The sequence below is a fragment of the Lissotriton helveticus genome, chromosome 10 (genome assembly GCF_964261635.1).
Source record: "Lissotriton helveticus chromosome 10, aLisHel1.1, whole genome shotgun sequence".
Taxonomy (NCBI): domain Eukaryota; kingdom Metazoa; phylum Chordata; class Amphibia; order Caudata; family Salamandridae; genus Lissotriton; species Lissotriton helveticus.
This window is the reverse complement of record NC_136071.1, coordinates 18,503,520-18,528,423: the sequence shown is the minus strand read 5'-3', so window position 1 is coordinate 18,528,423 and position 24,904 is coordinate 18,503,520. Positions and strand designations below refer to the sequence as shown.

At 50.1% G+C, this 24,904-nt stretch overlaps 1 protein-coding gene across 4 annotated transcripts in view; it reads left to right on the top strand.

The window, feature by feature from the left end:
* BCAP31 (B cell receptor associated protein 31) overlaps window positions 1-24,904 on the top strand; it is a 197,334-nt gene that overhangs the window by 81,799 nt on the left and 90,631 nt on the right. The window contains exons 1-2 of one of the 4 annotated variants that reach the window (XM_078664575.1): window positions 20,899-21,037; window positions 22,996-23,102. In XM_078664575.1, the coding sequence (XP_078520701.1) occupies window positions 23,011-23,102 (92 nt within the window). In that variant the 5' untranslated portion in view covers window positions 20,899-21,037; window positions 22,996-23,010. Of the gene's footprint in view, window positions 1-20,898; window positions 21,038-21,452; window positions 22,092-22,995; window positions 23,103-24,904 lie in introns of those variants that run through there. The other 3 variants (XM_078664577.1, XM_078664578.1, XM_078664576.1) reach the window with 3 other exon arrangements.

Below are 24,904 nucleotides of genomic sequence, written 5' to 3'. Positions count from 1 at the left end.
GAGACAAAGAGAAGTAAAATGGACGCCACCCTTTACAGGCAACCCCCCGCCTCACCGAACAGTGCTGGCAAGTCAGGCACCCAAAACAAAGTCAACAGAGCCGGCGGCTCACTAGGTACCAGGATAGCCTGTTGTAGCGCCGACTACGCCGTAGACAAGAGTGCTATGGTAGAATGGATGCACCGTGAGCGAGAGCTGAGCCATAACCAATAACATCCAACCAGCTGGAAAATCAAGTCGCGTTCTGCGTGCGGTCATACAGCCCCCACACAACATCCCAAACCCAACCCCCATCAGGTAAGAGAACAGTACAGCAAAGAGACTGCCTAACCCTGGCCCGATTTTGGACGCCCTCCAGTACACAACCCTCCATGAGTGTCGATCCCCTCCACAACAAAGGAACAAGATGGAAATAAAAAGGAGGGGGTAGACTCACGAATACAAAATGGACGGCGCCACACATCCACGAATGTATCGGTCACAATAAAAAGAGTCACAAAATTACTCAGAGAAACCAGATACAACAGGGGGAAAGGCGGAGGCTCTGATGAAATAGTTTTCGAGGGGGCCAGGAGTAGAATAGACAGCAGTCCCATCTCCGGGAATAACAGCGAAGGTGATGAAACCGCAGCCGAATGTGGGAACAATGTATCACAGGCAGAGTCGGTGTGCGATCGTCCGCAAACGCCAGTCATGGCAGAACGAAACTCAGTCCAACTGGAAATACTCGGCAACACAGTGTCATTAGCAGGAACCATCAGGGGAGCGATCAGTGGTTGACGAGAGCAGCCCTTCCGAATCTGCGCCAGGTCCAAGGCAATGTCGTCGAGCGTGTCACTTAGCCCCTGGGAGTCTCGCAGTAGCGTCGCCCGCAGTTCACACAGGGCCAACAGGACATCTCCATAGGACAGAGTAGGCAGCGCGCCCCCACCGCCCACAACACCGGTGGGTGCAGGCAAGGCGATCCCCGGCACAGCAACGGTATCACAAGCAAGGGGCAATGGCGGATGGCCATCCCCGTCCCACGGGTCAGCGGGGACATCCATGGCGCACCACAAGCCAGTCACAGGAGCCTGGGGGGTGCGACACGGGGCCGCAGTTGCTCCGTCTCCCACCGCTGCGAGTTAAAATATAGCGTCGCCAGTGAGGAGCCCCCGTCAGCAGGTTCAGGCAGTTAGGGCAAACGGGCGGTCAGCCAGATTCGGGTGAGTCCCGCAATGGAGTCGAATCGTCTCCTCTCAGCACGAAACATAGGAGCCGGAGTGCCATGCGGTCGTCCCTGCAGTCGCGTGCCGATCGCAATGTGTAGCGCTCCGCGGCACTCGGGACGCCGTTGACCACGTTCCAGGGAGAGCTGCCTCTGTCAGGGTGCGGGCGCTCTGCAGGCAGGTTACTCGTCCCCGCTATGCCGAGGTCCAGTATTGAGCGGCGAGGAGCGCTGGGGCAATGGCGTCGGGACGGGCACCAGGTTATCTAAGCCTTCCGGACGAGCTGAGAGTCCGGAGGAACACGGGCGATAGCAGCACTTCGCCCCCGTCGGAGCAGTCGATGGGTCGGGCAGGATGGTAGGCAGGATAGCTCGACGGGGCTCAAGGGCTGGCGGAGCCGGGAGCCTACACGTCCGCTCCGGTCGCCATCTTAGCCAGGTATTTTTTTACTCACTTATCTTCTGACCCTTCCACTCTCACATCAAACACATTATTTCACTTCACTTGAAAGTGCTGCCACGTATCCGTAGATCGTAGCACGCCCCGCCCCGCAGCAGAAAAAACCTGATGATGAAGCATGACAACAAGGGACCTTTTGCTGGGTGAGCGTCATCTTAGAACACATATTGTTTGTCCCATGCTAGAAACCAAATGGTTCTCTTTGGTTTAGTCACTGTTTGTAAGGATAGCATGGTTCTTTGGACTTGAGTGGACACCCTTTGTTTTTTCATTACTTCTAGAGGAGGCCGATTCCACAACTTATTATACCTCTTCACTCCCTTCTTTGTTTTTTTGGCATCTTCTGAATGCCCTCTTGATCTGAGCTATGGGGTCCATGCCAGTCCGTATTTGTCAAATGTAGATTAGGATGTTATCGGCATACAGGGAGACTGCATGCATCTTGCTATTGATGGGAAGGTCCCCGGTTCTCCCGGTCTGATGAAGCTGCTGTGCCAGGAGCTCCATGGCCAGGGCGAATAATAACAGAAAGAGGACACCCCTGGCATATGCCTTGTAACACAGGGAATGAGTCTGATATCAGTCGGTCTAGTCTCACTCTGACCACCGGCTGTGTATAGGAGTGCAATTAAGCGCAACAACTGATCACCTAGGCTCATTTTCCAAAGAACAGAGAACATATACTCTCAGTCTAACATGTTGAAAGCCTTTTCTAGGTCTAAAACCAGGCAAGCGGAGTATGGCCAGAGTGGCAGAACTATTTCAAGAAGTCTGTGTAGCCTAAGGACATTAAAGGATGCGGATGTGCCGGGTATGAACACATTTTGGTTTGGGTGGACCAGTTTAGGAACATGCTACAGTAGACTTGTTACGGATATTTAGCTAAGGATTTTGTAGTTGCTTCCCGGCATAGCCAAGGGATCTGTTTGTCACTTGATGCTAGGATGTCACAATAGCTAAGACATTGTACATGATATTGCTACAGGACGCTTGTTGCAGGATTCTATGTCAGGGCCGGAGGCGAGGATTACGCATATCCTTCTTCATTTTTTATTACACCAGCAGTTTCAAAGTCAATCACAAAAAACACAATAAAAACGTGAAGTCCCATGAGCCCTTGGGAAGTGTCCATAGTAATCATTAACCAATAACAGTACATTCTGTCCATTGTATATGAATCCCCGTTGTCTGTAGTCCTTCCTCTTTCTTTACTGCTGTCAGTTAAGTCCCTCTTTCCATTAACGACTCTCTTGGCGTTACGGTTTTTGGGGGATTAAGAATTGCTTAGCAGTATATTTTCATTGTTCAGGTTTGTTCCCTTGTTGAGCACTAAGCTGTGTGTCGTGTCAGTTTCTCTGTGCGCACAAGCACGAGATAGCAGAGACGAGCGGCAGGCCCCGGCCTGAGCACTTTCTGTTTGATACACAGCGGGTACGCTAGTGGCACTGTTTCCCGCGGTTGGAGGCCCCTTGGATGCGCCGCGAGCTGAAAGGCGGTACAAAAGGGGGTGGTGATGGACGGAGCATCTGAATCAATCAAACACTCACACCCAGTCAAAAGATCTGGGTTTAATCCATCACCGTTCTTTAGCCCACTCTGCCACCCCAGTTCAGACATGGCTATATGCAAATCAGTCTGACCCTGTGCCTCATGGGAACAGTCCAGCCCGAACTGCCAAGCCATGTCTTCCCTGGACCGGAAACAAGCTTCCGAGGACCGGTTTCTGGCATTCCAGCCGTCTTCAGCCTGGCTTGCTTGAATCCAGTGGCAAAGTGAGCAAGGGACTCGCGTCTGAGCATACCCTGCCACACATATGGTGGCCAAAAGCGGTACAAAAGGGGGTGGTGATGGACGGAGCATCTGAATCAATCAAACACTCACACCCAGTCAAAAGATCTGGGTTTAATCCATCACCGTTCTTTAGCCCACTCTGCCACTCCAGTTCAGACATGGCTATATGCAAATCAGTCTGACCCTGTGCCTCATGGGAACAGTCCAGCCCGAACTGCCAAGCTATGTCTTCCCTGGACCGGAAACAAGCTTCCGAGGACCGGTTTCTGGCATTTCAGCCATCTTCAGCCCGGCTTGCTTGACACAATAAAAACGTAAATTCCCATGAGCCCTTGGGAAGTGTCCATAGTAATCATTAACCAATAACAGTACATTCTGTCCATTGTGTATAAATCCCCGTTGTCTGTAGTCCTTCCTCTTTCTTTACTGCTGTCAGTTAAGTCCCTCTTTCCATTAATGTCTCTCTTGGCGTTACAGTTTTTGGGGGATTAAGATTTGCTCAGCAGTATATTTTCATTGTTCAGGTTTGTTCCCTTGTTGAGCACTAAGCTGTGTGTCGTGTCAGTTTCTCTGTGCGCACATGCACATAGCAGAGACGAGCGGCAGGCCCCAGCCTGAGCACTTTCTGTTTGATACACAGCGGGTACGCTAGTGGCACTGTTTCCCGCGGTTGGAGGCCCCTTGGATGCGCCGCGAGCTGAGAGGCAGCACGCTGGGCATAGAAGTCCTCCCCAGACTCAAGATAAGGAAAAGCGCTGGGCATTTCCAGAACCACATCACCCTGTGGAGCCCCCCCCCCTTCCTCCCTACCAACCATTTCAAGAAACTGCGAACACGGTAAGACCTACAGCCACCTGGAGCATTGAAACCAGGGTTTTCTCAGACCATTAAGAGCACCTGCGAGGTGTCTACCCTACATTTTGTTTTTTTGGGGGGGCGGGGGTGATTTTGACTGTTTGGTGCTCTCCCCTCCATTTCTATGAATCTCTTCAGGGATCACGATTATTCCCCTGAATTGGCCTCTGAGGAGGAATGGCCCACACAGCGCCACCTTCCTGCAGGTGTGTACATGCTCCTTTCACAAGCAATTTCTAAAGCATTGGCACCCCTGCAGGAAAGTGTGGACAAATTAACACCCCAGGTCTCTGAAGGTTCTGGGATCCTATGGGACGTGGGGGCAGGGCCTAGTGGCATGTCATCTTCTACTTCTTTAAAGGCCCATAAATGTAGTTCAGGTCACCTGTAAGGGTTTGGATGCTTATTGGACAACTTCGATATGAGTGCGTGTACCTTAAGAAATGCACCATACCGAGAGGAAGACTGGCCAGGGAATACTGGTGACGCTGTCGCACCGAATTCTGACCCTGATGATGGGTTCCTCGACATGGGGGAGGGCGGTATGGATGAGGATGGAGGCTCAGATGACGAGGTCTCAGGAAGGTCTTGGCTCCCCGGCTCGGCGGCCTCCTCGAGCTAGACGAGATATAGCATCAAGATCCTCTGAGTGGCTCCCGGATCAAAAGGTGGCAGAGTATGTCACCTGTAAGATTTACCAACCCATAGATAAAGAGATGCACGCGCGCCTTCGGGGGAATTCCCTAGAGCGGGGAAGGTGGCGGCCACCCCGGAGATTGATCCTAAATTATGCACTTTCTTTGCTAAGTACATGAAGAACCTTAAAAGGGGCATTGACCGCTCCTGGAGGGAATCCCAGAATAAGTTATTCTATGTAGTAAGTCCCCTAATGAAAATAATTAAGCTGGCCAAACATTCCAAGCAACCAGGGAAACCCCTGCTCACAGATGTGGTGGCTGAGTGGGCGCAACGGGCGATGCGCCGTCTTGGCAATGTCAATTGTGCTCTCTCAGCAGAAAGACAGCAATCACTTCTTCTAAAGATTGACCCAAAGTTGGGGGATCTCTCCTCATCAAAAGCAGGGACCATAGCAAAGGGCAATTTATTTGGTGATCCTTTTGTGAAGGAACTATGGAAATTTATGGCCACCTTTTCTGCTCCTGATAAAGTGCTAACCTCAATCAGAAAAATTATCGCCAGGACCAGAAGAGGCAGGTATCTTCTCCCAGGCCGCTCCTCCCACCAGGCTCCAATAGAAGCAACGCCAAGCACAATAACGGCTGGAATGATGGCTATCCAAACCGGGGATCCAGAAGAGGCAGAGCCAATCGTGCCAGAGGTGAGGCTAATGCCCCTGGAGGATATATCGGTAAGGTGTAACCTTTCTTTCCCTCACAATCTGAGGGGCAGACTACAATGGTTTTCACACAGGTGGGAGGAGATCACATCGGATCCATGGGTCTTAGAGACAGTAAAGGGCTTCCACATAGAGTTCTATGGTACTCTGGTAGTCAACCAGACGGCGCGCGGCCTTTGGTCTTTTCAGAGACAGATATGGAGCAGATCGTCCTAGAGGTACAAGAGCTACTTTCCATAGGAGCCTTTCGTTGGTTGGTTCTGCACCCCCGGGTTTTCTCAGCAACCTGTTTCTTGTAGAGAAGAAGTGTTAGAACTGGCTATTTCTGGTAGGCTAAGGCTGACGCCAAAGCCAGGCAGAAACCACCATTCTAGTCAGGGCAAGGGAGTCACACGCCAAGATAACCCCTGCTCACCCCCTTGGTAGCTTGGCACGAGCAGACAGGCTTATCCCGTAGGCAATGTGTAAAGCATTTGCGCAAGCACACAACAGCAACAACATCCTAGGCACATCACAAAAGGAACTCCACACAAGGTTATATAAAAATAACTTTTGTATTGTCAAAACACCTCAGATAGAAATCACACATGTACATTGTGCCACCTGGCACGGGCAATATTCACAAGGGATTATGTACAAGACAGGGCCACATGGGCCACTGTCAGAATCAACACTTTTAGAAATAGCACTTTTAGAACTTAGAATAAGTGTAACACAAAAGAACAATTATAGGTCACAACCAATAACTACTGGTAAAGGTAGGTACACACTACGCAATACTTATAATCGTAGGCCTAGATCACGCATGGACACATAACCTCTCTAGTATAACTATACTAGGCAAAACACAACCACCTAAGAATAAAATACACTTAGGGGTATAAGCAAGAACACATTACACATGATGCATCACAACATTCAGCGGTGTAAGAACAAGGAAAAACACATGATGCATAAAACATTCAGAGGTGTAAGAACACAACTCAATAGCGCAAAAACACATGATGCCTAAAAACATTCAGAGGTGTGTAAAAACTAGGTCATGGACAATCAATATTTGCCCGGCGGTATCGCCTCTTTAACCCACAAAATATTAATCAATGAAGAGGCAGGCGCTGGAGACTGGAAGGCAGGAAACAAGGTTTATTCTCTCCGGAGGAGAACACATCAGTTCGGACAGCAGGTATCGTCACGAGGTGCTCTAACCGCATCTCTGAGGCCTTGCCTCTTATACACAGGTTTATTGCTTTATTACATACAACACATTCTTGGCAATGCTTTGATGTACGGAAAGACATTCTCGGAATCCCTGCTCCAAGCCCGTTCCCACACACATATACAGTAGAAGTCCCCACCCCGGTCACAACAGGTGATGATTATCGCGCAGCTGGACGTTCCGCCGATTCACGGAATGTGGGAGGTTTGATCGGATCTCATAGGGTGGGGGGGCTTTTGATCAACTCGAGGGTCCTTTAATGAGGGAAGCTTCCTACTGTACGGGGGGCAATAAACAGTATCCGCAGAGCTAGGTGGCGGCCTGGGAACGAGGAAGACAAACGGGCACACAGGAAAGGGGGTTTGTATCAAAGGGCCTGGGACCATGAAAGGAATGAAGGGAGGTGTCGCGCTGGGAACAGGATGGGGTTCTGAGGCAGAGCTGCGCTGAAGAGGGGTTTATGACCCAAGGCATGTGCGAGGGGGGGTTGTCAGCGTGCGGGCTTTGGGAGGGCGAAGGGCTATGCTGGGGGCCAGTGGTGTGCAGAGGGTGGTTCTGATCGAGGCACCTAAAATGGCGGGTGCGCACGACAAAAAGTGTGGCATCAGGGGAAAAGGCAAGATGGCGCAGATAATGTTTACCAAACCGTACTAATTTTCCACAGTCCTCCCTTTAACATATCCAAGACATCTTGCTGGCCTATTTCCTACCCATGTCTACTGTGGCGGTCATAAGAAGTAGGAACCCAGGTGAAGGAGCTATAAACGTTACATTTAAAATCTTTCGTCTTAGGAGGCGGGTCTATCGATAAACTCGTTTGCAGGAAAGTCATAGTAATGCAATATCGGACAAAAACGATTCTGTAGTGAAAGCATTGAGTACATTTCATAGATACTTAAAGTCATTCGGAATGTGAACTGATAGGTTATTACATATGTAAGTTCTGTTCATATTTGGTTGGAGCATAATCAATACGATGGTGGCTGGGAGAGAAATGAGACGTAGTAAAAACAATAATCAGGGGTGTCATTGTTCGAAGGGGAGGTCCTATTGTCATGGACCATTATTAGCGAGTTCTCAGTATTCTTTGTCGTCTTCTGTTGGCACAGTGGAGCACCGGCGGTGGAGCTATGAGTCCAGCTCTATTCTAGGTCCCGCGTTGCAGGGCATGACCTTTTCCTCGCTTTCCTGGTCAAAAAGGTCATTTTCGCCCTGTGTCCTTTCGAGTCGATTGTCAAAGAGTTCAGGTGGAAGAAGAGAGCGTGTGAATAGTCCTTAGGGTAGGTCGGAGGAAAAAAAGGGGATGGAGCAGGGCCAAATCGGGAACAGACCAGGGGGACGGAAAATTTTAGGTAGGCGGGCTCATGACCGAATTCAGAGAGCGGGGACTTTTCGGCACACGTTGAACATCGAGCAGGGGCATCAGGTCAGCCCTTTCCTCTCATTTTGTCGGAAACAGTGCCTCGTCCTGCAACTCCTTTCTGTCGCGGTCTCGCCTTGGCCAATGTCGCAGATGTTCCACGATCTGTAGTCAGGCCGCGTGCTCCCACATCCGGTCTCTCTCTCCTCCGACAGTGGTACCCTTAAATGAGTTTGAAAAGACAGTCTTTAGAGAATTGGCAGAGGAAGGTAATCACATAAGTCTATTTCTCTCCCAGCTCCAAGCAAATGAGAAGCATCCGTTACATTGGGGTTCACAACCAACATATAAATAATTGATGATGGGTTTGCTGAATTTCCTATAACTTTCCTTCGTAACTATTTCGTTGGTCATTGCATTTTGTTTATTACAGTTACGTCAGTTCTTCTGGCAGAGACCCACTTTCCTAGTATGAGCCTTACAAAGCTATACCGTTCTCCAGGGTTTTATATTTTACGAAAAAGTGCAACGTGCTATCACCATGGTCTGATGGGTGTCTTTCTGAGGGACGAACATAGGCTAAACATTTTTTTTTATTCTATCAATGCATCCTACCTTTCAGCTAAGCATTTTCTTTTAACAGGGTTCATTGCAACAATTTCTTCATTTCGGTCTAATCTTATTTTTGCAAATATCATTCTAATTCGTACATGGTCTCTTACAACCTGACTACTTCATTAAAAACCGGGGTCTTATGGAAAACAACTAGGAACATAGCAAACTGGGGCGAGGGACTATCGTCTTGCTTTGCGTCATGAGGGCGTTATCTAGCAGAAGGCCACAGTTCAGTTGGTAAGCGTTCAGTGACATTTCTCGAATTCTAAACTCTGTAGCTTGCTCATCGACAAGTCATTTCTAGGAACAATGGCTGGCCTGTGTTAGTTGCAAGTCGACCCATCTCTTACAACCGGGGGTGAGGGACATTTATTCAAACTCTCGTCCGGGGCAGCTGATACAAAACTGGGGCGTTCTGGGAAGATGGGGATGTTTCGATCATTTTTACTGTTTGGGTATTGAGGCACTTCGGGATGGGGGGGTCGTGTTACCTGAGGCATTTTTATCATAAGAGCCACTGACATGTAGTTCCCTTATTACGGGTCAGATTAGGGAACCTCAGTCGTCTTACCTGTCCTTTCCCTTTTGGCCAATTCTAGGTTTCATCAATTTTTTTAGCAGAAAGGAGAGGTAGTGACGCGGCATTAGGGGGACTTTATTTAAGACAAGTTTTGAGCAAATACTTGCGGTATTTGGAGCCAATTGGGTGATGCACCAGGGGGTGGCGGTTTGCCAATTAGGTGCTAGTCGTTCGGAAGAGCGAGAGTGTGGAGGGGAGAGAGAGAGAGAGAGAGAGAGAGAGAGAGAGAGAGAGAGAGAGAGAGAGAGAGAGAGAGAGATGTGCAACAATAGGCTAAATAGTACACGTGCAACATTGGGGGTGGCAGTGTATTAAGATAGGCTATTCAGCGCTTTACACAACATAAGACATTACGGGTCTGTGTTAGAATTTCGAAAGCATGCAGTTTGGGACGGACGAGCATTAGGCCGGGTACAGGGGACATGCATTGAGTAAAAGACACCATTGTATCGCACTTCTCGCACTCACGGTCCTTCGATCAGTCAAGTCAGCGCCTCAGTCGCACAAAAACATTTTCTCATAGCTTCAGACATACGTGACACGTGCCCATTCACGCAACACGGATTAGGGATGACCGTGTTTCAGACATACGTGACACGTGTCCATTCACGCAACACGGATTAGGGGTGACCGTGTTTCATCATATCGTACAACTTATTGGCTCTTTCGTTACAAGAGCAGTTTGTGGGTGGGCTTAGGTGCCACCTTGCAGCGTTAGTCCGCTTCATGTATCAGACATGGCGAGGCTTCAGATCTTCACCATACCTTGGTCGTGATTTCCGGTGTAACCTGTAGAGGGAGGAAAAGAGGGGAAGGGAGGGGGACAACATTCGAGCATATCAAATGCATGGGTATGAAAGTCCTTTACTTACCTCATACTCGTCTTATCTCCTCGGGATAGAATCCCTGGGGTCTTGGTTTCTGAAGTCAGGGGGGGCAGTGTGTCCTTATAGGCCGTGTGTAGGGAAACGTTTTAAGAATTAGAAGCACTTAGTGCGAGGTATCTAGTTGGTAGGTGTATCTAGCTATCGGGGTCCTTAAATCTCTTTCAACGCTGTGATGTTCTAAGGCATATCAGTTCTTTGGCCAACTTTGTTCCCTAGTACCTTTGAGTGCCGTACTTTTATCACATTCTATCATGTACACCGCTGCACTTTACCCGTCCTCAGAAGCCGAGGTCCTTCTCCATGCGTTAGTTCTTGAGCCAGTCGCATACTTGGAGGCAGAGGATCGTGTCTTAGATTCGATCCTCCATCTGGGGCTGAGCAACCATCTTCTAATAACCTTAAAAAGAGAACAAAGCAGGGTGCACAGAAAAACTCTCCCGCTGATCCCACATTTAAAAAAGCATGCAATACCTGTTTCACAGTTTGGAAAACCTTTATTTGCACAATCGTTCAGCATGTAGATATGACAGTGCAATCGTATTTGGTTGGACACGGCAATGGCTAAAGTGCGTACAGTAGGGGGGGTATTTTGTAGCATTAAAAACATGTAAAAAGGTTTATTCATTCATTTGCAGGGGACTAAAAACGTCTACCAATAGTTGAGGGATCAAGGGGCATTCATTTCATAATTGGAAGCACAGTCGGACTAGTTGCAATCAAATTTCCTATATGTATACCGTGGGCGTGTGTCATAAGCAAGGTTACGTATCAGTTACGGTAATATCATAATAGATCGTACATTGAAATCAACATTTTAACGGGATCCTTTTACATGTTCGCCAAGCGAAGTACACAAAAGAGCATATACATATCTCAGAACATCAAGTTTTATTAGCTAAAAACACCACGAGGTGTTCGTAGGTTCCTATTGATACCGGCGCCATTTTGGGCGAGGCCGGGTTAGTCCGGAAGTAGCATCAGGAAAAAATGTTTTCACAACCGGCAGTTGGACCAGAGTCCCTTTCGGCAGTTCCAAAAAGACTTGTGCTAACAGAAGGAGTGGCTATGTCATGCTTATTTCGTTAGCGATCAAGGCGGTTGTTCCTCGCCGGAAGCCTGTAGGGGCCGAGGGCTCCTGGGACCTTTTTAGAATCTTCAAGGCTGTGGAGATGCTGTCGGAGGTGGGGGTTCGTGCCCCGGTGGGCAAGCGTCCGAGTTACATTGCTGGTCAGAGTTACTCTAGCGGCCTAGACCCGCCTTCCAGGGGGCCCAGACGCCATATTGAGGCCCTGCAGCAGCCGCCCTTCGTCGAGTCTGCAAGAGTGGAAGAGCCTTTTGGGGTGAAAAAAATGGAACATCGTGCCGTAGGAGCAGGACATTCGGCTAGGGTGCGGCTGTGGCGCCCCCACCTGGGGGGGCAAGGGAGACTTGTTCGCACCGTCTCCCTCTCCCGGTGCACTCCACGCTGCTCTCTTTCATGGGCATGCATGATGGCCACTCTACATCCCGTGCTCCACAAGTCCCGTGTCCAGTGCTGCGGAAGTATGGGCACCTGCGGCGCATGTTCGGTGCTGCGCAAGTATGGGCGCAGCCGTTGCATGTTCGGTGCTGCGCAAGTATGGGCGCAGCCGTTGCATGTTCAGTGCTGCGCAAATATGGGCACCGTTGCATGTTCGGTGCTGCGCAAGTATGGGCGCCGCCCGGCTGGAGGATTTCGGTGCCGGGCCGGGGGCTGGGAAGCCTCCTATCCGAGGAGGTGGGAGAGGCTCGTCCGCGTCGCCTCTCCCTCCCAGCCCACTCCGCGAAGAAGAGGATGGGACAGCCATTTCATGCCGGGCCCGTGGTGCCTCCTGGACATCCCACTGGCGATTCGATCGACGGTTGTCAGCAGGCCCCGCCCCACACGTGCTGTGTGGTTCACCTTCCGGATGGGCGTGACCGGTGACCTGCGGCATTTCGGGAACTTCCGGAGTGGGGGTAGGTATTTTGTTTGGACAGACATGTCTGGGTAATGGGGGGTTGTCTATGCATGCCTGTAATTGCTCCTTTCTTTTTACAGAGTGGGGGGGGCAGCAGAGAGTAATCAGTCCCATTGCACTCGAAGTTTGAGTTCATTAATGGAATGTATACTAATCTGTCCGAGACTACTCTGTGTATTGTTTCTATAGGTTCTCCGAAAAGGGTGGCTTTTTTTTTTTTTTGTGTTAGGGAACAGTAGTGGTAGTACGGGGTTCGTCGCCGGGTAATTTAGAGCTAGACTGGGTTTCCCGTCTTAGCGTTGTTTGATCTATGAGGACTCGAACATGTCACTGAAATCGGCCTGGCGAAATCTGTGCCATCGGGCATAATCAAACGTGGTGGTTCTATCTGGCCTGTCCATGTCAGTCTGATTCATCTTTGTCTCGCGCCTTTTCCCTTTCTGCCGGCCTGTTATTCCTGTCGGCCCTCTGCTCCTCCTCTCGTTCAGTAGAGTCGGGCATTGGGCTTTCCAGTGCCCGGCATATTTACAAAAAGCACATTGGTTTTGCCCTAAGTCTGGTCGTCCTGTGCGTAGTGTCGGGGGATTACTTTCGGGTCGTTGTGTCCTGGGGTTGTCCTGTCGATATATTCCTTTACCTACTCTGTCCTCGTCTCTTTTCTTTCGTTGCATTGCTTCTTTGCGCCACATACCGAGACTGTCGAGCCTAATAGGCGTTGTCTTATTATTACGAAGGGCTATTTCTAACGTTTCTATTTTATCAAGATCGAAGGATCCTATCAGTGGCCACTGTTTCTCTTGATTTTCTTTGGTATACCTATGCCACAGCTTACTATAGGCTATGGTAACTAATCCATAGTTTATGAACATGTCTTTATTAGGGGTGCCTTCCAGCGGAGCTAGATGGTCCATCTCTAATAAATGGTCCGGGCTGAACCAATTACCAACCAGTGGGGAGAAGACAGACATGACGGCTCACAACGAGGGACAAAAAGTCAGCACTGCCTATCTTATCACTGCGTGCAAAGACTAGACAGAATATTTCTATTCTACGTTGTTTGCAGGCAGTGAATACCTCATGAACCAATATCAAATAATCAAATAAACAACCAGTGGGGAGAATAAGTAGGCCCGCAAAAGGTCTGCGTCCTCTACCCTTTCACTATCTGCAAAGAGGAACCTGTTCTTTCCTGTTTGCAGACAGAGAATCTCCAGAAAACAATCCGCAAACAGTAGTTCGGGGTTAAAAAACAATTAATCAGTGTGGGAGAGGGAAATCTCCCGAAAATAATCCGTTAATAAATAATCAATCAGTGGGGGAGAAAGATAGGCACGACGGCTGCGTTACCTATCCTTCACTGTTTGCAAAGAGAAAGAGCCTACTGTTTCTCCGTTTGCAGGCAGTGAATCTCCAAATAGGTCAACAAAGAGTAATACTAGTATTTTCTGAACAATTAAACAACCATTTCGCAATTTGTCGTGTCTACACGACCTTACCCGGACCGTATGGACAGTTTCTTATCTTCCGAATCCAGCGCCCGATCGTCCTCTTTTCCTCGTATTCCTCGCGGCACTCCTGATGGTTCCCAGTCAGGACCGTAGATCACTCGAGAGAGGTCTGTTCGGAACCAGTGAAGTTCGGATGATCGGCTGCCAGACGAGGGTCTATTGGGCAAGAGCTCTCCCGATCGTTGCAGTCGTTCACTCTGTCGTCAGGACCTCTCCCACTGGATCCACGAGTCACTGATGGGCCCCACGCTTGGTACGCCAATTGTAAAAACTAGGTCATGGACAATCAATATTTGCCCGGCGGTCTCGCCTCTTTAACCCACAAAATATTAATCAATGAAGAGGCAGGCGCTGGAGACTGGAAGGCAGGAAACAAGGTTTATTCTCTCCGGAGGAGAACACATCAGTTCGGACAGCAGGTATCGTCACGAGGTGCTCTAACCGCATCTCTGAGGCCTTGCCTCTTATACACAGGTTTATTGCTTTATTACATACAACACATTCTTGGCAATGCTTTGATGTACGGAAAGACATTCTCGGAATCCCTGCTCCAAGCCCGTTCCCACACACATATACAGTAGAAGTCCCCACCCCGGTCACAACAGGTGATGATTATCGCGCAGCTGGACGTTCCGCCGATTCACGGAATGTGGGAGGTTTGATCGGATCTCATAGGGTGGGGGGGCTTTTGATCAACTCGAGGGTCCTTTAATGAGGGAAGCTTCCTACTGTACGGGGGGCAATAAACAGTATCCGCAGAGCTAGGTGGCGGCCTGGGAACGAGGAAGACAAACGGGCACACAGGAAAGGGGGTTTGTATCAAAGGGCCTGGGACCATGAAAGGAATGAAGGGAGGTGTCGCGCTGGGAACAGGATGGGGTTCTGAGGCAGAGCTGCGCTGAAGAGGGGTTTATGACCCAAGGCATGTGCGAGGGGGGGTTGTCAGCGTGCGGGCTTTGGGAGGGCGAAGGGCTATGCTGGGGGCCAGTGGTGTGCAGAGGGTGGTTCTGATCGAGGCACCTAAAATGGCGGGTGCGCACGACAAAAAGTGTGGCATCAGGGGAAAAGGCAAGATGGCGCAGATAATGTTTACCAAACCGTACTAATTTTCCACAGGTGCAGGAATAACACATGATGCATGAAAACACATTCAGAGGTGCAATAAAACCACATAATTGCGCAAAACTTACATAAGCCACCACTTGTGCCAGTCCCTAGGCCAACTGGCCTTGATGGGGCGAGGACGCCCCGTGTCCAAAAGTCAGGGGCCTAAACGTGGCAGCTGCCCACAAATTGCTGGGCAGCTGAGGACAATCCCAAGCGCCTAAACGGTGCAGCTGCCCACTAATTGCTGGGCAGCTGGGAATCAAAACTGCGACAGGGTCCTCACTGACCGTAGAACAGGACTGCGCCCAATCGTTGGAGCCACACAGGCTCTGACACAACACTGCGCAGAACGTTGGAGCCACACAGGCTCTGTAAATAACTTTGCCCCCTAAGAGCCCTCTCTGGGCTCGCAAAACAACAATGTGGGCAGGGAGCCTCTCTGGGCTCTAAACGCAAATGGTGGGGCAAGGTGGGAGCCTCGCAGGCTCTCACAACCAAAACAACTGTGCCCCTGAGCCTCTTGGGCTCTTCAAAATAACTGTGGCGCATGGAGCCTCTCGGGGCTCGAAGAGCACATGGGGCGCCGGGAGCCGCTCAGGGCTCGACAACAAAGAGCAAATGTGGCGCCTGAGCCCCTCGTGGGCTCTCAAGAAATGCCGCCTTTAGTGGAGTCCCCCCCCTTTCTGGGGACTCGAGAGCAAATGGTGCTACAACTGTGAGCGGGAGCCTCGTAGGGCTCAACAAATATGCCCCCAGGAGCCTCGGGCTCTAAATCATCAAATGCTGCCTTTAATATCAGTGGAGTCCCGCTCGGGGGACTCAGAACCATGGCCCCATGCCGGAGGAGCACTTCGCAGGAGGGAGCGGGCCTGACGCCCCCTGCTGCCCCAAACAGTACCGGCCCCACTCACCGGCTCGCAGGCTTCTTCTGCGGGGCTCTCCTTCGCCGGCGCTTCTTCTCTGTGTGGGCAGCGCGGGGCTCTCCCTCCTACAACGGAGCCCCGCCTGCATTTTCCACCGCCTCTGCTTCTCTCGTCCTGCCGCTCAGCTTCCTCTGGCTGCGGGACCGGCCGCACTTCCTGGTTGGCGGCCCCGGGTCTCTCCACAGCTACGGGAGCCCTGGCCGCAGGAGCATGCCACTTCCTCTTTTCCTCGGCTCGAGGAGGCGGGGTAGGCTCCCGACCTCCTCGCTCGTGGCACCACTTCCGCCCGCCCTCGGGACTTCCGTCCTGCGGCCCCGCCCACAGTCAGGCGGGCCGCGGGCGGCAGCGGCATCTCGGTTTGGGACATAACGAGCGGTGGGCACCCGTAAATAAATAAATAAACGGGGTGGCACCCATGAGGACTATAAAAGGGGCAGGAGCGCTTCACCAACGGGATAACCACAGCGCTCTGCCCGAAAGTTAAAAGTAAAGCGCCTCCAAGCGCTATAAGAGAAAATAAAGCGCTTCCAGCGCTAGGACATAAATGAAGCGCTCACAGGCACTTGGAAGGAAAGTACAGTGTTCCCAGGCGCTAGGATCCAAATACAAGCACTTCCAGGCAAATTTCAATAGAATAAAGCGCTCAGCCTACAAATAGAGCGCAGGGAGGCTGCAACTAAGCCTTGGCAAAATCAAAGCAATCCAAAAAGGTAGCAGCAGTCCTGGAGATCAAAGGATGGAGCAACAGAGCTCCCAGCAAGGAAAATCCTCCAGGCATCCAGGGGCTGGGCAGGGCCCAGGGAGGCAAGCCTTACCCTGGGCCCAAGCAGCAGCACACCCCTGGCAGGATTCAAGTCAGAAACAAGAACATTTTGGAAGGGGACACAGCCCCTTTTTATACAGTGATTTCCTTTGTCTAGCATGGTGCAGGCAGTGTGAGAACCAGCTACAACTGGTTATAGGGAACTCCTTTTAGTGTGAGGGGCAGAGGCGACAGCCGCCCAGCAGGAGGTGGAGCCAGCATTGTGGCAGGCAGGCACAGCCCTGTCCACTCCCAGGTGCTACCTCCTCCCACTTCCCTAGTTGCAGATGCAGTCATTCAACCAAGGGCTGACCTAGACAACCTCCTGGGGCTCCCCAACCCCTGTCACCCTCAAACCAGACAGTCAATCCACAAGCAGACCCAGGCACACTCCTGGAGCCAGGCGCCAGCCAATCACGTGCCAGCAGACTCACTACTCGACCCTGCACTCCCCACACATCAGGAACTACCATGGTCACACATATTCCCAATGCATTCCTATGGGAGGGCAGGTCACTCACCACACATACACAGAGAGCTCACGCACTTTACACTGTACCACAGTGAAAAAGTGCGCAAAGGCCTAAAATCACCAACACCAGGTTCCAGAAACAGGCTAGGAAAAAGCAAAAAGTTTCCTGGTGAACCTGCCAAAAAGGGCCAGGTCCAACAAGAAGGACAAAGGTTTCTGGCCAGTAATAAACCTAAAGGGCTTCAACGAGTAGCTGGTGTATCGCCACTTCAAAATGGAGGGCATTAACCTCTTATAACACCTATTACTACAGGACGACTGGATGGTGCGTCAAGATCTCAAGGACGCCTATCTGACGGTTCCCATATTTCCTCCTCACCACCGGTTTCTGCAGTTTGCATGGAGTGACCAGGTATTCGAGTTTCAATCCCTTCAATTTGGCCTATCCTCAGTACCATGGTGGCTTTATAAACCTCCTCAAACCAGTGGCGGTGGTCCTAAGGATGAAAGGCATACAATTGATCATCTATATCGACAACATCCTCCTAATGGATCAGTCGCGCAACTGATTAGTGGCCCACCTGAACATGACCATTACACTCCTGCAGGGTTGGTGTTCATGATCAATGCCCAGCATTCAGAGTTGACTCCAACCCAGAGCATGGTACTCCTGTGGTTTCTCATAGAATCCAGGTCCGCCACTCTCAGCCTCCTGGGGGGAAAATAATGAAGATCAAGAAAGAACTGAACAAGGTCTTGCGGGGAAAAATCTCCCTCAGGCAACTGGCCAGGATAGTTGGATTATTATCTTCTTCCATCAAAGCCACCTTCCCGGGCCCACTCCAATACTGAGCATTACAGTGATTGAAAGCAGCGCATCTTTAGAAGGGTCTCACATATTCAGAGCTGATTTCACTGACTGACGAAGCCAAGATGGAGCTGCAATGGTGGACGGACCATATGGAGGCTTGGAATGGGAGAGCGATCTTCGGTTCCCTTCCCGGACCTGGTGATCGAGTCCAGCGCCAGCAGCCAGACCTGGGGAGCCAGATGCGGAGCTGCATCCATGGGAGGACGCTAGATGGAGGAGGAATTGAGCTTCCACATCAACTGCCTGGAACTCCTGGCAGGTTCCTTTGCAATCCAGTCTCCTGCTGTGTGAAATTGAGGATGGACAACACATCAGCGATCCAGTACATCAATCGTCTGGGAGGCACCAGATCGAGAGCTCTTGCAGGGATTGCCATTGACTATGGCACTATTCCTTCCTGAGTCAGATATCAGCAACCGCAAATTATCTCCCAGGGTACCTGAACTCAGTGGCTGACTGGAATTTCAGGCATTTCAAAGACCCTAGTGACTGGCAATTGGATCCAGAGATATTCCAGGCATTGATTGTTAGGTGGGACCCCTGCTCCATAGATCTGTTCTCCTCCAGACTGAATGCCCAGCTCCTGTGTTATGTCAGCTGGAGACCGGATCAGGGAGCCTCAACGGTGGATGCTTTTCTGCAGGATTGGACAACAGGCCAGGCTTATGCATTCCCACATTTTCTTTTGCTCCCCAGAGTGGCAGCTCAAGTCCGACGTCAGAAGGTGTCTTTAATTTTGGTGACACCAATCTGGACATCCCAGGCCTGGTTTCCCTGCCTGCTGGAACTTTTTTGGAAGAACCAGCTATCACTTTCAACATTCAATGAGACCCTAGTGGCCATCTACATCCTATGTTATTGCATGGCCACTTGCGTCTCATGACTTTGAAGATTTCAGGCGACGCTGGCAAAACGGAAGACTTTTGAATGAGGCGGAGGAACTCATCCAGCAGGCATGGGCCCCAGGGACAACCAAGCGGTACAGATCTGCTTGGAGATGATGGGTTCGTTTGTGTGTAGGGAGACACCTGGATCCTTTGGGGTCGCAAATTACAGACATTTTGCATTTTCTCGCGGAATTGGCAACCTTGGCTTAGTGGGGAACACCCTTGGGTGTGTAAATTACTAAAGGGTATCAAGATCTCTCGACCTCCAGAGTCTAGGTACTCAGGCTTGTGGTTCGTGAACCTTGTCCTGCACCTGTTTTTAGGGTGGCAAGCCAACCAGTATTTGTCTAGAAAAGAGCTTTCTGCAAAACTAGCCATGCTACTATGCCTCATCTCATGTAAAGAGTTTCTGATGGCAGAACCCTCGACATCATGGCACGCATCTTTACCTTGGAGGGGGTGACGTTCTCTATTTCTAGGGGGACCAAGACTCATACCAGGTCTGTAACATACCAGGTCTGTAACATACCCTTCTTTTGAGCTTAACCCTAGACTCTGTGTGGTGAAGCCTCAAAGCCAATGAGGACATTACGGTGGAGGCGATATCACCGGGGAAAACAGCTTTTGATTACGCTCAGAAAACCATTAAAGGCTGTGTTTTAACCCCTCATAGCTCATGATTCGAAGACAGACTGAGGCGGCATGACAGCTTCCTGCAGCAAAGAGGCATTGGTCAGCTGCCATGGGCTCCTTACCGTCCCCGTCTGAACGTGTGTGCAATCTTGGGGTGGTCATTGACAAGGGCTTATCCGTGAAAGATCAAGCCAATAAAGTGGCCGCTACCTGTTTCATCATATTGCGGTGGCTGAGAAAAATCTTCTGGATACCACCATCTAATACCCAGCGATCCGTTGTGAATGCCTTGGTGACCTCCAGGTTGGACTACGGTAACGTGCTCTACCTGGGGTCTACCAAGGCGGTCACACGTTGCCTTCAATTGGTCCAAAATGCTGCCGCACGGCTTCTTTGTGGTTGCCGGAAAAGTGATCACATCACAGAACGTCTGAGGGAGCTCCATTGACTGCGTGGAAAGTCGTGGAAAGTTCAAGGCGCTGAGCTACATGCACAAGATCAAGACTGGAGTAGCTCCCCTGTACCTTCAGGCCCATGTCACACCTTACACCCCTGCTAGTTCACTTCGTTCTTCGTCTCAAAACTTATTTTGTGTAGTGTACCTAAGTTTAGACTCTCTAGAATGGGCGGCAGCTCCTTCGTAAACCTAGGACCCAGACTCTGGAATTTGCTTCCGTTGGATATCCGGATGGAGAATTGCCACACTCGCTTTCTTAGAGCTGTGAACCTGGCTTTTTGATCAATAACTTCTTACTGGTTTGTGTCTTACTGGTTTGCCTGTTAGCACCGGGAAACCCTTACGGGTAGCTGTCGCGCTCTACAAACTTAATAAATAAATAAATAAATAAAGAAGAGGAAGGACTACAGAGAATGGACAGAACATACTTTTATTGGTTAACAGTTAGAATGGATCATGAGACTTTAAGTTTTTACTGTATTTTGGGGGGGGTTAACTTTGAACCTGCTGGTGCAATAAAGAGTGAAGAAAAATATGCATAATCCTGGCTTCCGAGTCCTTAAAAGAATTGAACGTTTCCTTCTCTACAGCCAGGACACTTCTCATGTATTCATGCTAAGACTGTAGCTGTCTGTACCAGGAGCCGCGTGACCCGCAAGACCCACAGAAAGAGGAAGTGACGCACCTTCGTCACGAGACACAGTGCTCGACGCCGTTGCTAAGAGTCTTCCTCTAAACGGGAACCAGTCACTTCTGTCCACGCGCCCTGCTAGGCCGGCCCAAGTGTTGCTGGTCCGTCACTTCCGGGGCAGCAGTTGTCATCCTGGCGGACTGCAGCTTCCTTTCCGGGGTAGTGTTTTCAATAGCCAATCACAGCACTCACGGGGCGGAGCGATCGCCCGCCCCTCCTTAGCACCGCCCCATAACATGTCAATCGGGTGAAGCTGTGCTTCGGATTGGCTGCCGCCGCCTTCAGTTACCGAGGGGCGGAGTCGGCGCCTCCAGTGGAAGTGTTGTGGAGCCGAGTGAGGAAGCAGCAGGAGTGTCCAGGTGCGGAGGGTGCCCCGGAGGTAAGGCATGCGCGAGGGAGGGGGCTCTGCTCTGGGCGAGGGGCCCCACCCTGGAGGAATGAAAGCCCCCCCACCTCCCCGGGGATGAAAGACACCAGTGGCCCCGCCCCCCAGGTGAGGGGCCCCTGAGGGATCCAGGGCACCTATTGCCTCCCCCCAGTGAGGGGGTTATATGTCCTTCCTCCCACCCTGGAGGAATGAAAAGCACCTGTTGCTCCAAGCTAAAATCTGCACCCCCCCCCCTCCCCGAGGGATGAAAGGCACATGTGGCCCCACCCCAGAAGCTGCTCCACCCCCGCCCTCCAGGTGGTGAGGCCCCCTGAGGGATAAAAGGCTCCCCCCCGCCCCCCCGGTGAGGGGTTGTATGTCCCTCCCCACCCCGGAGGGATGAAAGGCACCTGTGGCCCCGCCCTCCAGGTGAGTGCACCGATGGATACACCCCTGCACCACGCTGCCTGGCCCTCGCCGTTGGCCCTCCGCCCCCTCGTTGTTCTGGTATGATCGGTGCACACCGGGCCCCACTCACTGCGGGGCAGAGAGAGCCCTGGGTGAGCAGCTCCTCTGGGGGTTATAATTGTAATTATATAGCGCTTATTATATCTGACGCGGCCGTAAAGCGCTTTGAGTGTCATGCCTCTGCCCAGCAGAGTTGGGTGTAATTCCCTTTTATGCGGGTGACATCCAGACCCCTCACCTCTGAATGTGAGGGGCGCTCGTCCCCACCCTGCTCTAGGCGCCCCACCCTGCTCTAGGCGCTCTCTGCCCGTCACGTGGCGGCCTCTGCTCCGTGTGTCAGAGGGAGCGCCCCTTGATGGGACATGAAGTGCCCCCTGGCACGGTGCTGCTGGGCAGAGAGCTGGGACCGGCTGCTGCTGTCACTCATCTCCCCCATTGTCCATGTACAGAGGAATATTCAGCTTCTCATCCAGACAAAACCATGTTCCTGCTCTCCTGTGTGACCTGCACGCTTTGACTCTTCCAAAGCTGGGGGCACTTCTGTAACACTAAAACTTTCCCACGCTCCAGGCAACTTCCTTCCACACTTTGGTTCATGGTAAACCACTTGCTTTTAGCAACATTAACATTCTATTTCTCAATTTGCTTTGAGTTTCCTGCAGAGGTGTGTGTATCTGAAGCAAATTTGATTAGTAATGGATCTGCGCGTGCCTCGTTCAGACCTAACCTGGACCCATCATAAGCCTTTGAATCGTATATTGTTGTGCATCTTCCAGGGATGGTCTGTGAGGTGGTGGTGAGGCGTTTGTCTGGTATTGAGCTTACATGACCTATACCTGTAAAGCGCCTACCTTACAAACTCATGTTGCAGTTTCCAGCTGAGCTGGCCTTTGCTTATGAGGGACCATTAGCTTGTGAGGCATTTATTAAGCCTCCTACAGGGAAGGCATACTTGTACTATACTCCTTTGAGGTGAGACATGCAGGGCCTTACACCAGAGTTGACGTGTATCTGTGAGGAACATTTGTGAGGTAAGATGGTCTACACCGATGGGGAATCTTTGAGGTGAAACGTACGGGTGCTAACTTCAGAGATGGCCTGTACCAAAGAGGAGTCTTTAGGGTATTTAAGGCATTTCCTGGACCTTGTCTGTTGATACTCCTTACCTCTATGGGGCGTTGTTGGAGTGAAGCGAGTGTTTCAGACTCCGTCCCGACGTCATTCACATCATGTCTTTTGAAAAACAAGATGACAAAGTAATTGTATAAACTGAGACCATATATCTGATGATTAAATTTTGAAAGAAGCCTTTAGGCTGCTCATCTGCAGGTGTACATTTCTATAGGTGTGCAGTAGATGATGTGTAAACCTAGTCTCAGCCTAGTTCCTGTTAGATGCTGCACTGCCCAATGCAGAATTTGCTTATTGTCACAGTAAACTGCACATCTTCCTGCCTCCTCTTGACTTTGCATCGCTGCTCAGTAACTTTTAATTCTTTACAGAGTTGAAAATACACGATGAGTCTCCAGTGGACCGCAGTTGCGACCTTCCTGTATGCTGAAGTGTTTGCTGTTTTGTTGCTCTGCATTCCATTCATCTCTCCTACAAGGTATGTCTTTTGCTTCCATTTTTCCCTGGGACACTGCAAAGTAATGGCTGTGACTTCCTTGTCTGATACCACCATGACATTTTCTTTCTTGATGGAGATGACTGGCCTTTTCTCTACAATAAAGTTGTACAATGAGCGGCAGTGCTGTGCTTGCCTTTGGCAAATGTAGGTCAGAGCATTTAATTGTTTTACTTGCATATCCACGTTGGAAGTTGATAGTGTGTGTGTGTATATATATATATATATATATATATTTATTGTAAATTACTTTTTGTGCGTTGGTCCGAATTGAACCTCTTTTTACGTGACCAAGTCAGTTATAATAGATGACTGACTCACCTTGTTTTATTGCTGCTTTAGCATGGTCTTCTTCTCTTCCGCTAGGATTACCATGCGTGATTAAGTTCCTACGGGGGCGACGTGAAACTTAGTCTCAAGGTGACAAAAATTCAGGCCTTTGCCTTCTGAAACTGGATGGGCCTGTAATACTCTGAAGAGGCGTGGTTGCCCATGGTGGATCTTCATGACAGGTCTCAGTGAGGCCAGATTAATCGGTTTATTTAAAATACGACATGGCTGGCAGTTGAATTTAAGTTTCATCAAAAAGGATAGGACACTTGTAACCACTTACTCCAAGAGATATATTGAAATATGATGAAAAACCCTCATAAACGTTGTGTTTTACGAGAAGCGGTATATGTTGTTCTCCGCCCCACACAAACGTTATGGCAACAGTCATTGGGTTTTTGCATTCAGTATCTTGCCAGCCTCACCCGAGGCGATCTCTGGTTTTATCGTGGCAGTGTCCAGAGAAAGTTTGAGTGACCCCACTGAAGCTGAAAAAGTGAGTAAAATAGTTTCCAGGCGATACTGTATTTTATTCAAATCGCTGGTCCACTAATTAAAATATAAGGGTATGCTCTGGGGATAATTAGGAATCCTTAGCATAGGTCATTAGGACAGAAAAAACGTCATGTTTCTGCTCTCTTGGCCCGTGGGTCTAAGAGCATTCGTCAGGACAACAATAAACACACACAGTTAAAAGTATATTGTCACTATTTTGTGACAATAGTGGGTCTATACAACATAATAGTCTTACCCATGTAGGTTCTGAATAGTCACCTAGAGGATTAGAAAGGAAAAAGGGGGGGTGACAGGTGGCATTTTAACAGTTTTCTGTTAAAAAACGTGGTCATTAAGAACATGCATTGTGTTTTTTCAAAAGTTATACGCTCATGTTAGAGACATATGCAAGTTTTAGGAAACAAAACAACATAAATGACATCATGGCGAGTTAAATCAAGGAGTGGTGTATCAGCGGTACGTAGTGCACAAAAAGCTAAATCATTTGTGACATTGTATAACTATTTTTAAATCATACCTCTATTTAGGGTGTACACAGAATGAACCTGGATAGGGAAAACGGAAGTATTATGAAAATACTACTCGTACCGAGTGTTTGGTGCTCAATTACCTCATGTGAGGTCTTACCTTTAGGTAATTGTTACCAGGTCCCGTCAGGAGGTACGGACTTTAAGTCCCAGGCTATAAAGATACCAAGAGGGGGGTAATAATGAGGTTGCTGTCTGCCGGTGGCATTGGGGCAGCGAGCGGTAGGGGAAACACTCACCCGCGTTGGAAGCGTGTTCCGCGTCTTGTGCTGGCTCTGCCTCCTGGACGCTGGGAGCACGCTTCCGATGGCGTTTTCTTCGTTATCGGCCATTGCGCTAGAAAGAGGACTGCTTTGCAAATGATCGAGTGACCTGATTAAACTCAAAATTAAGCGGTTTAACTTTCTTCAA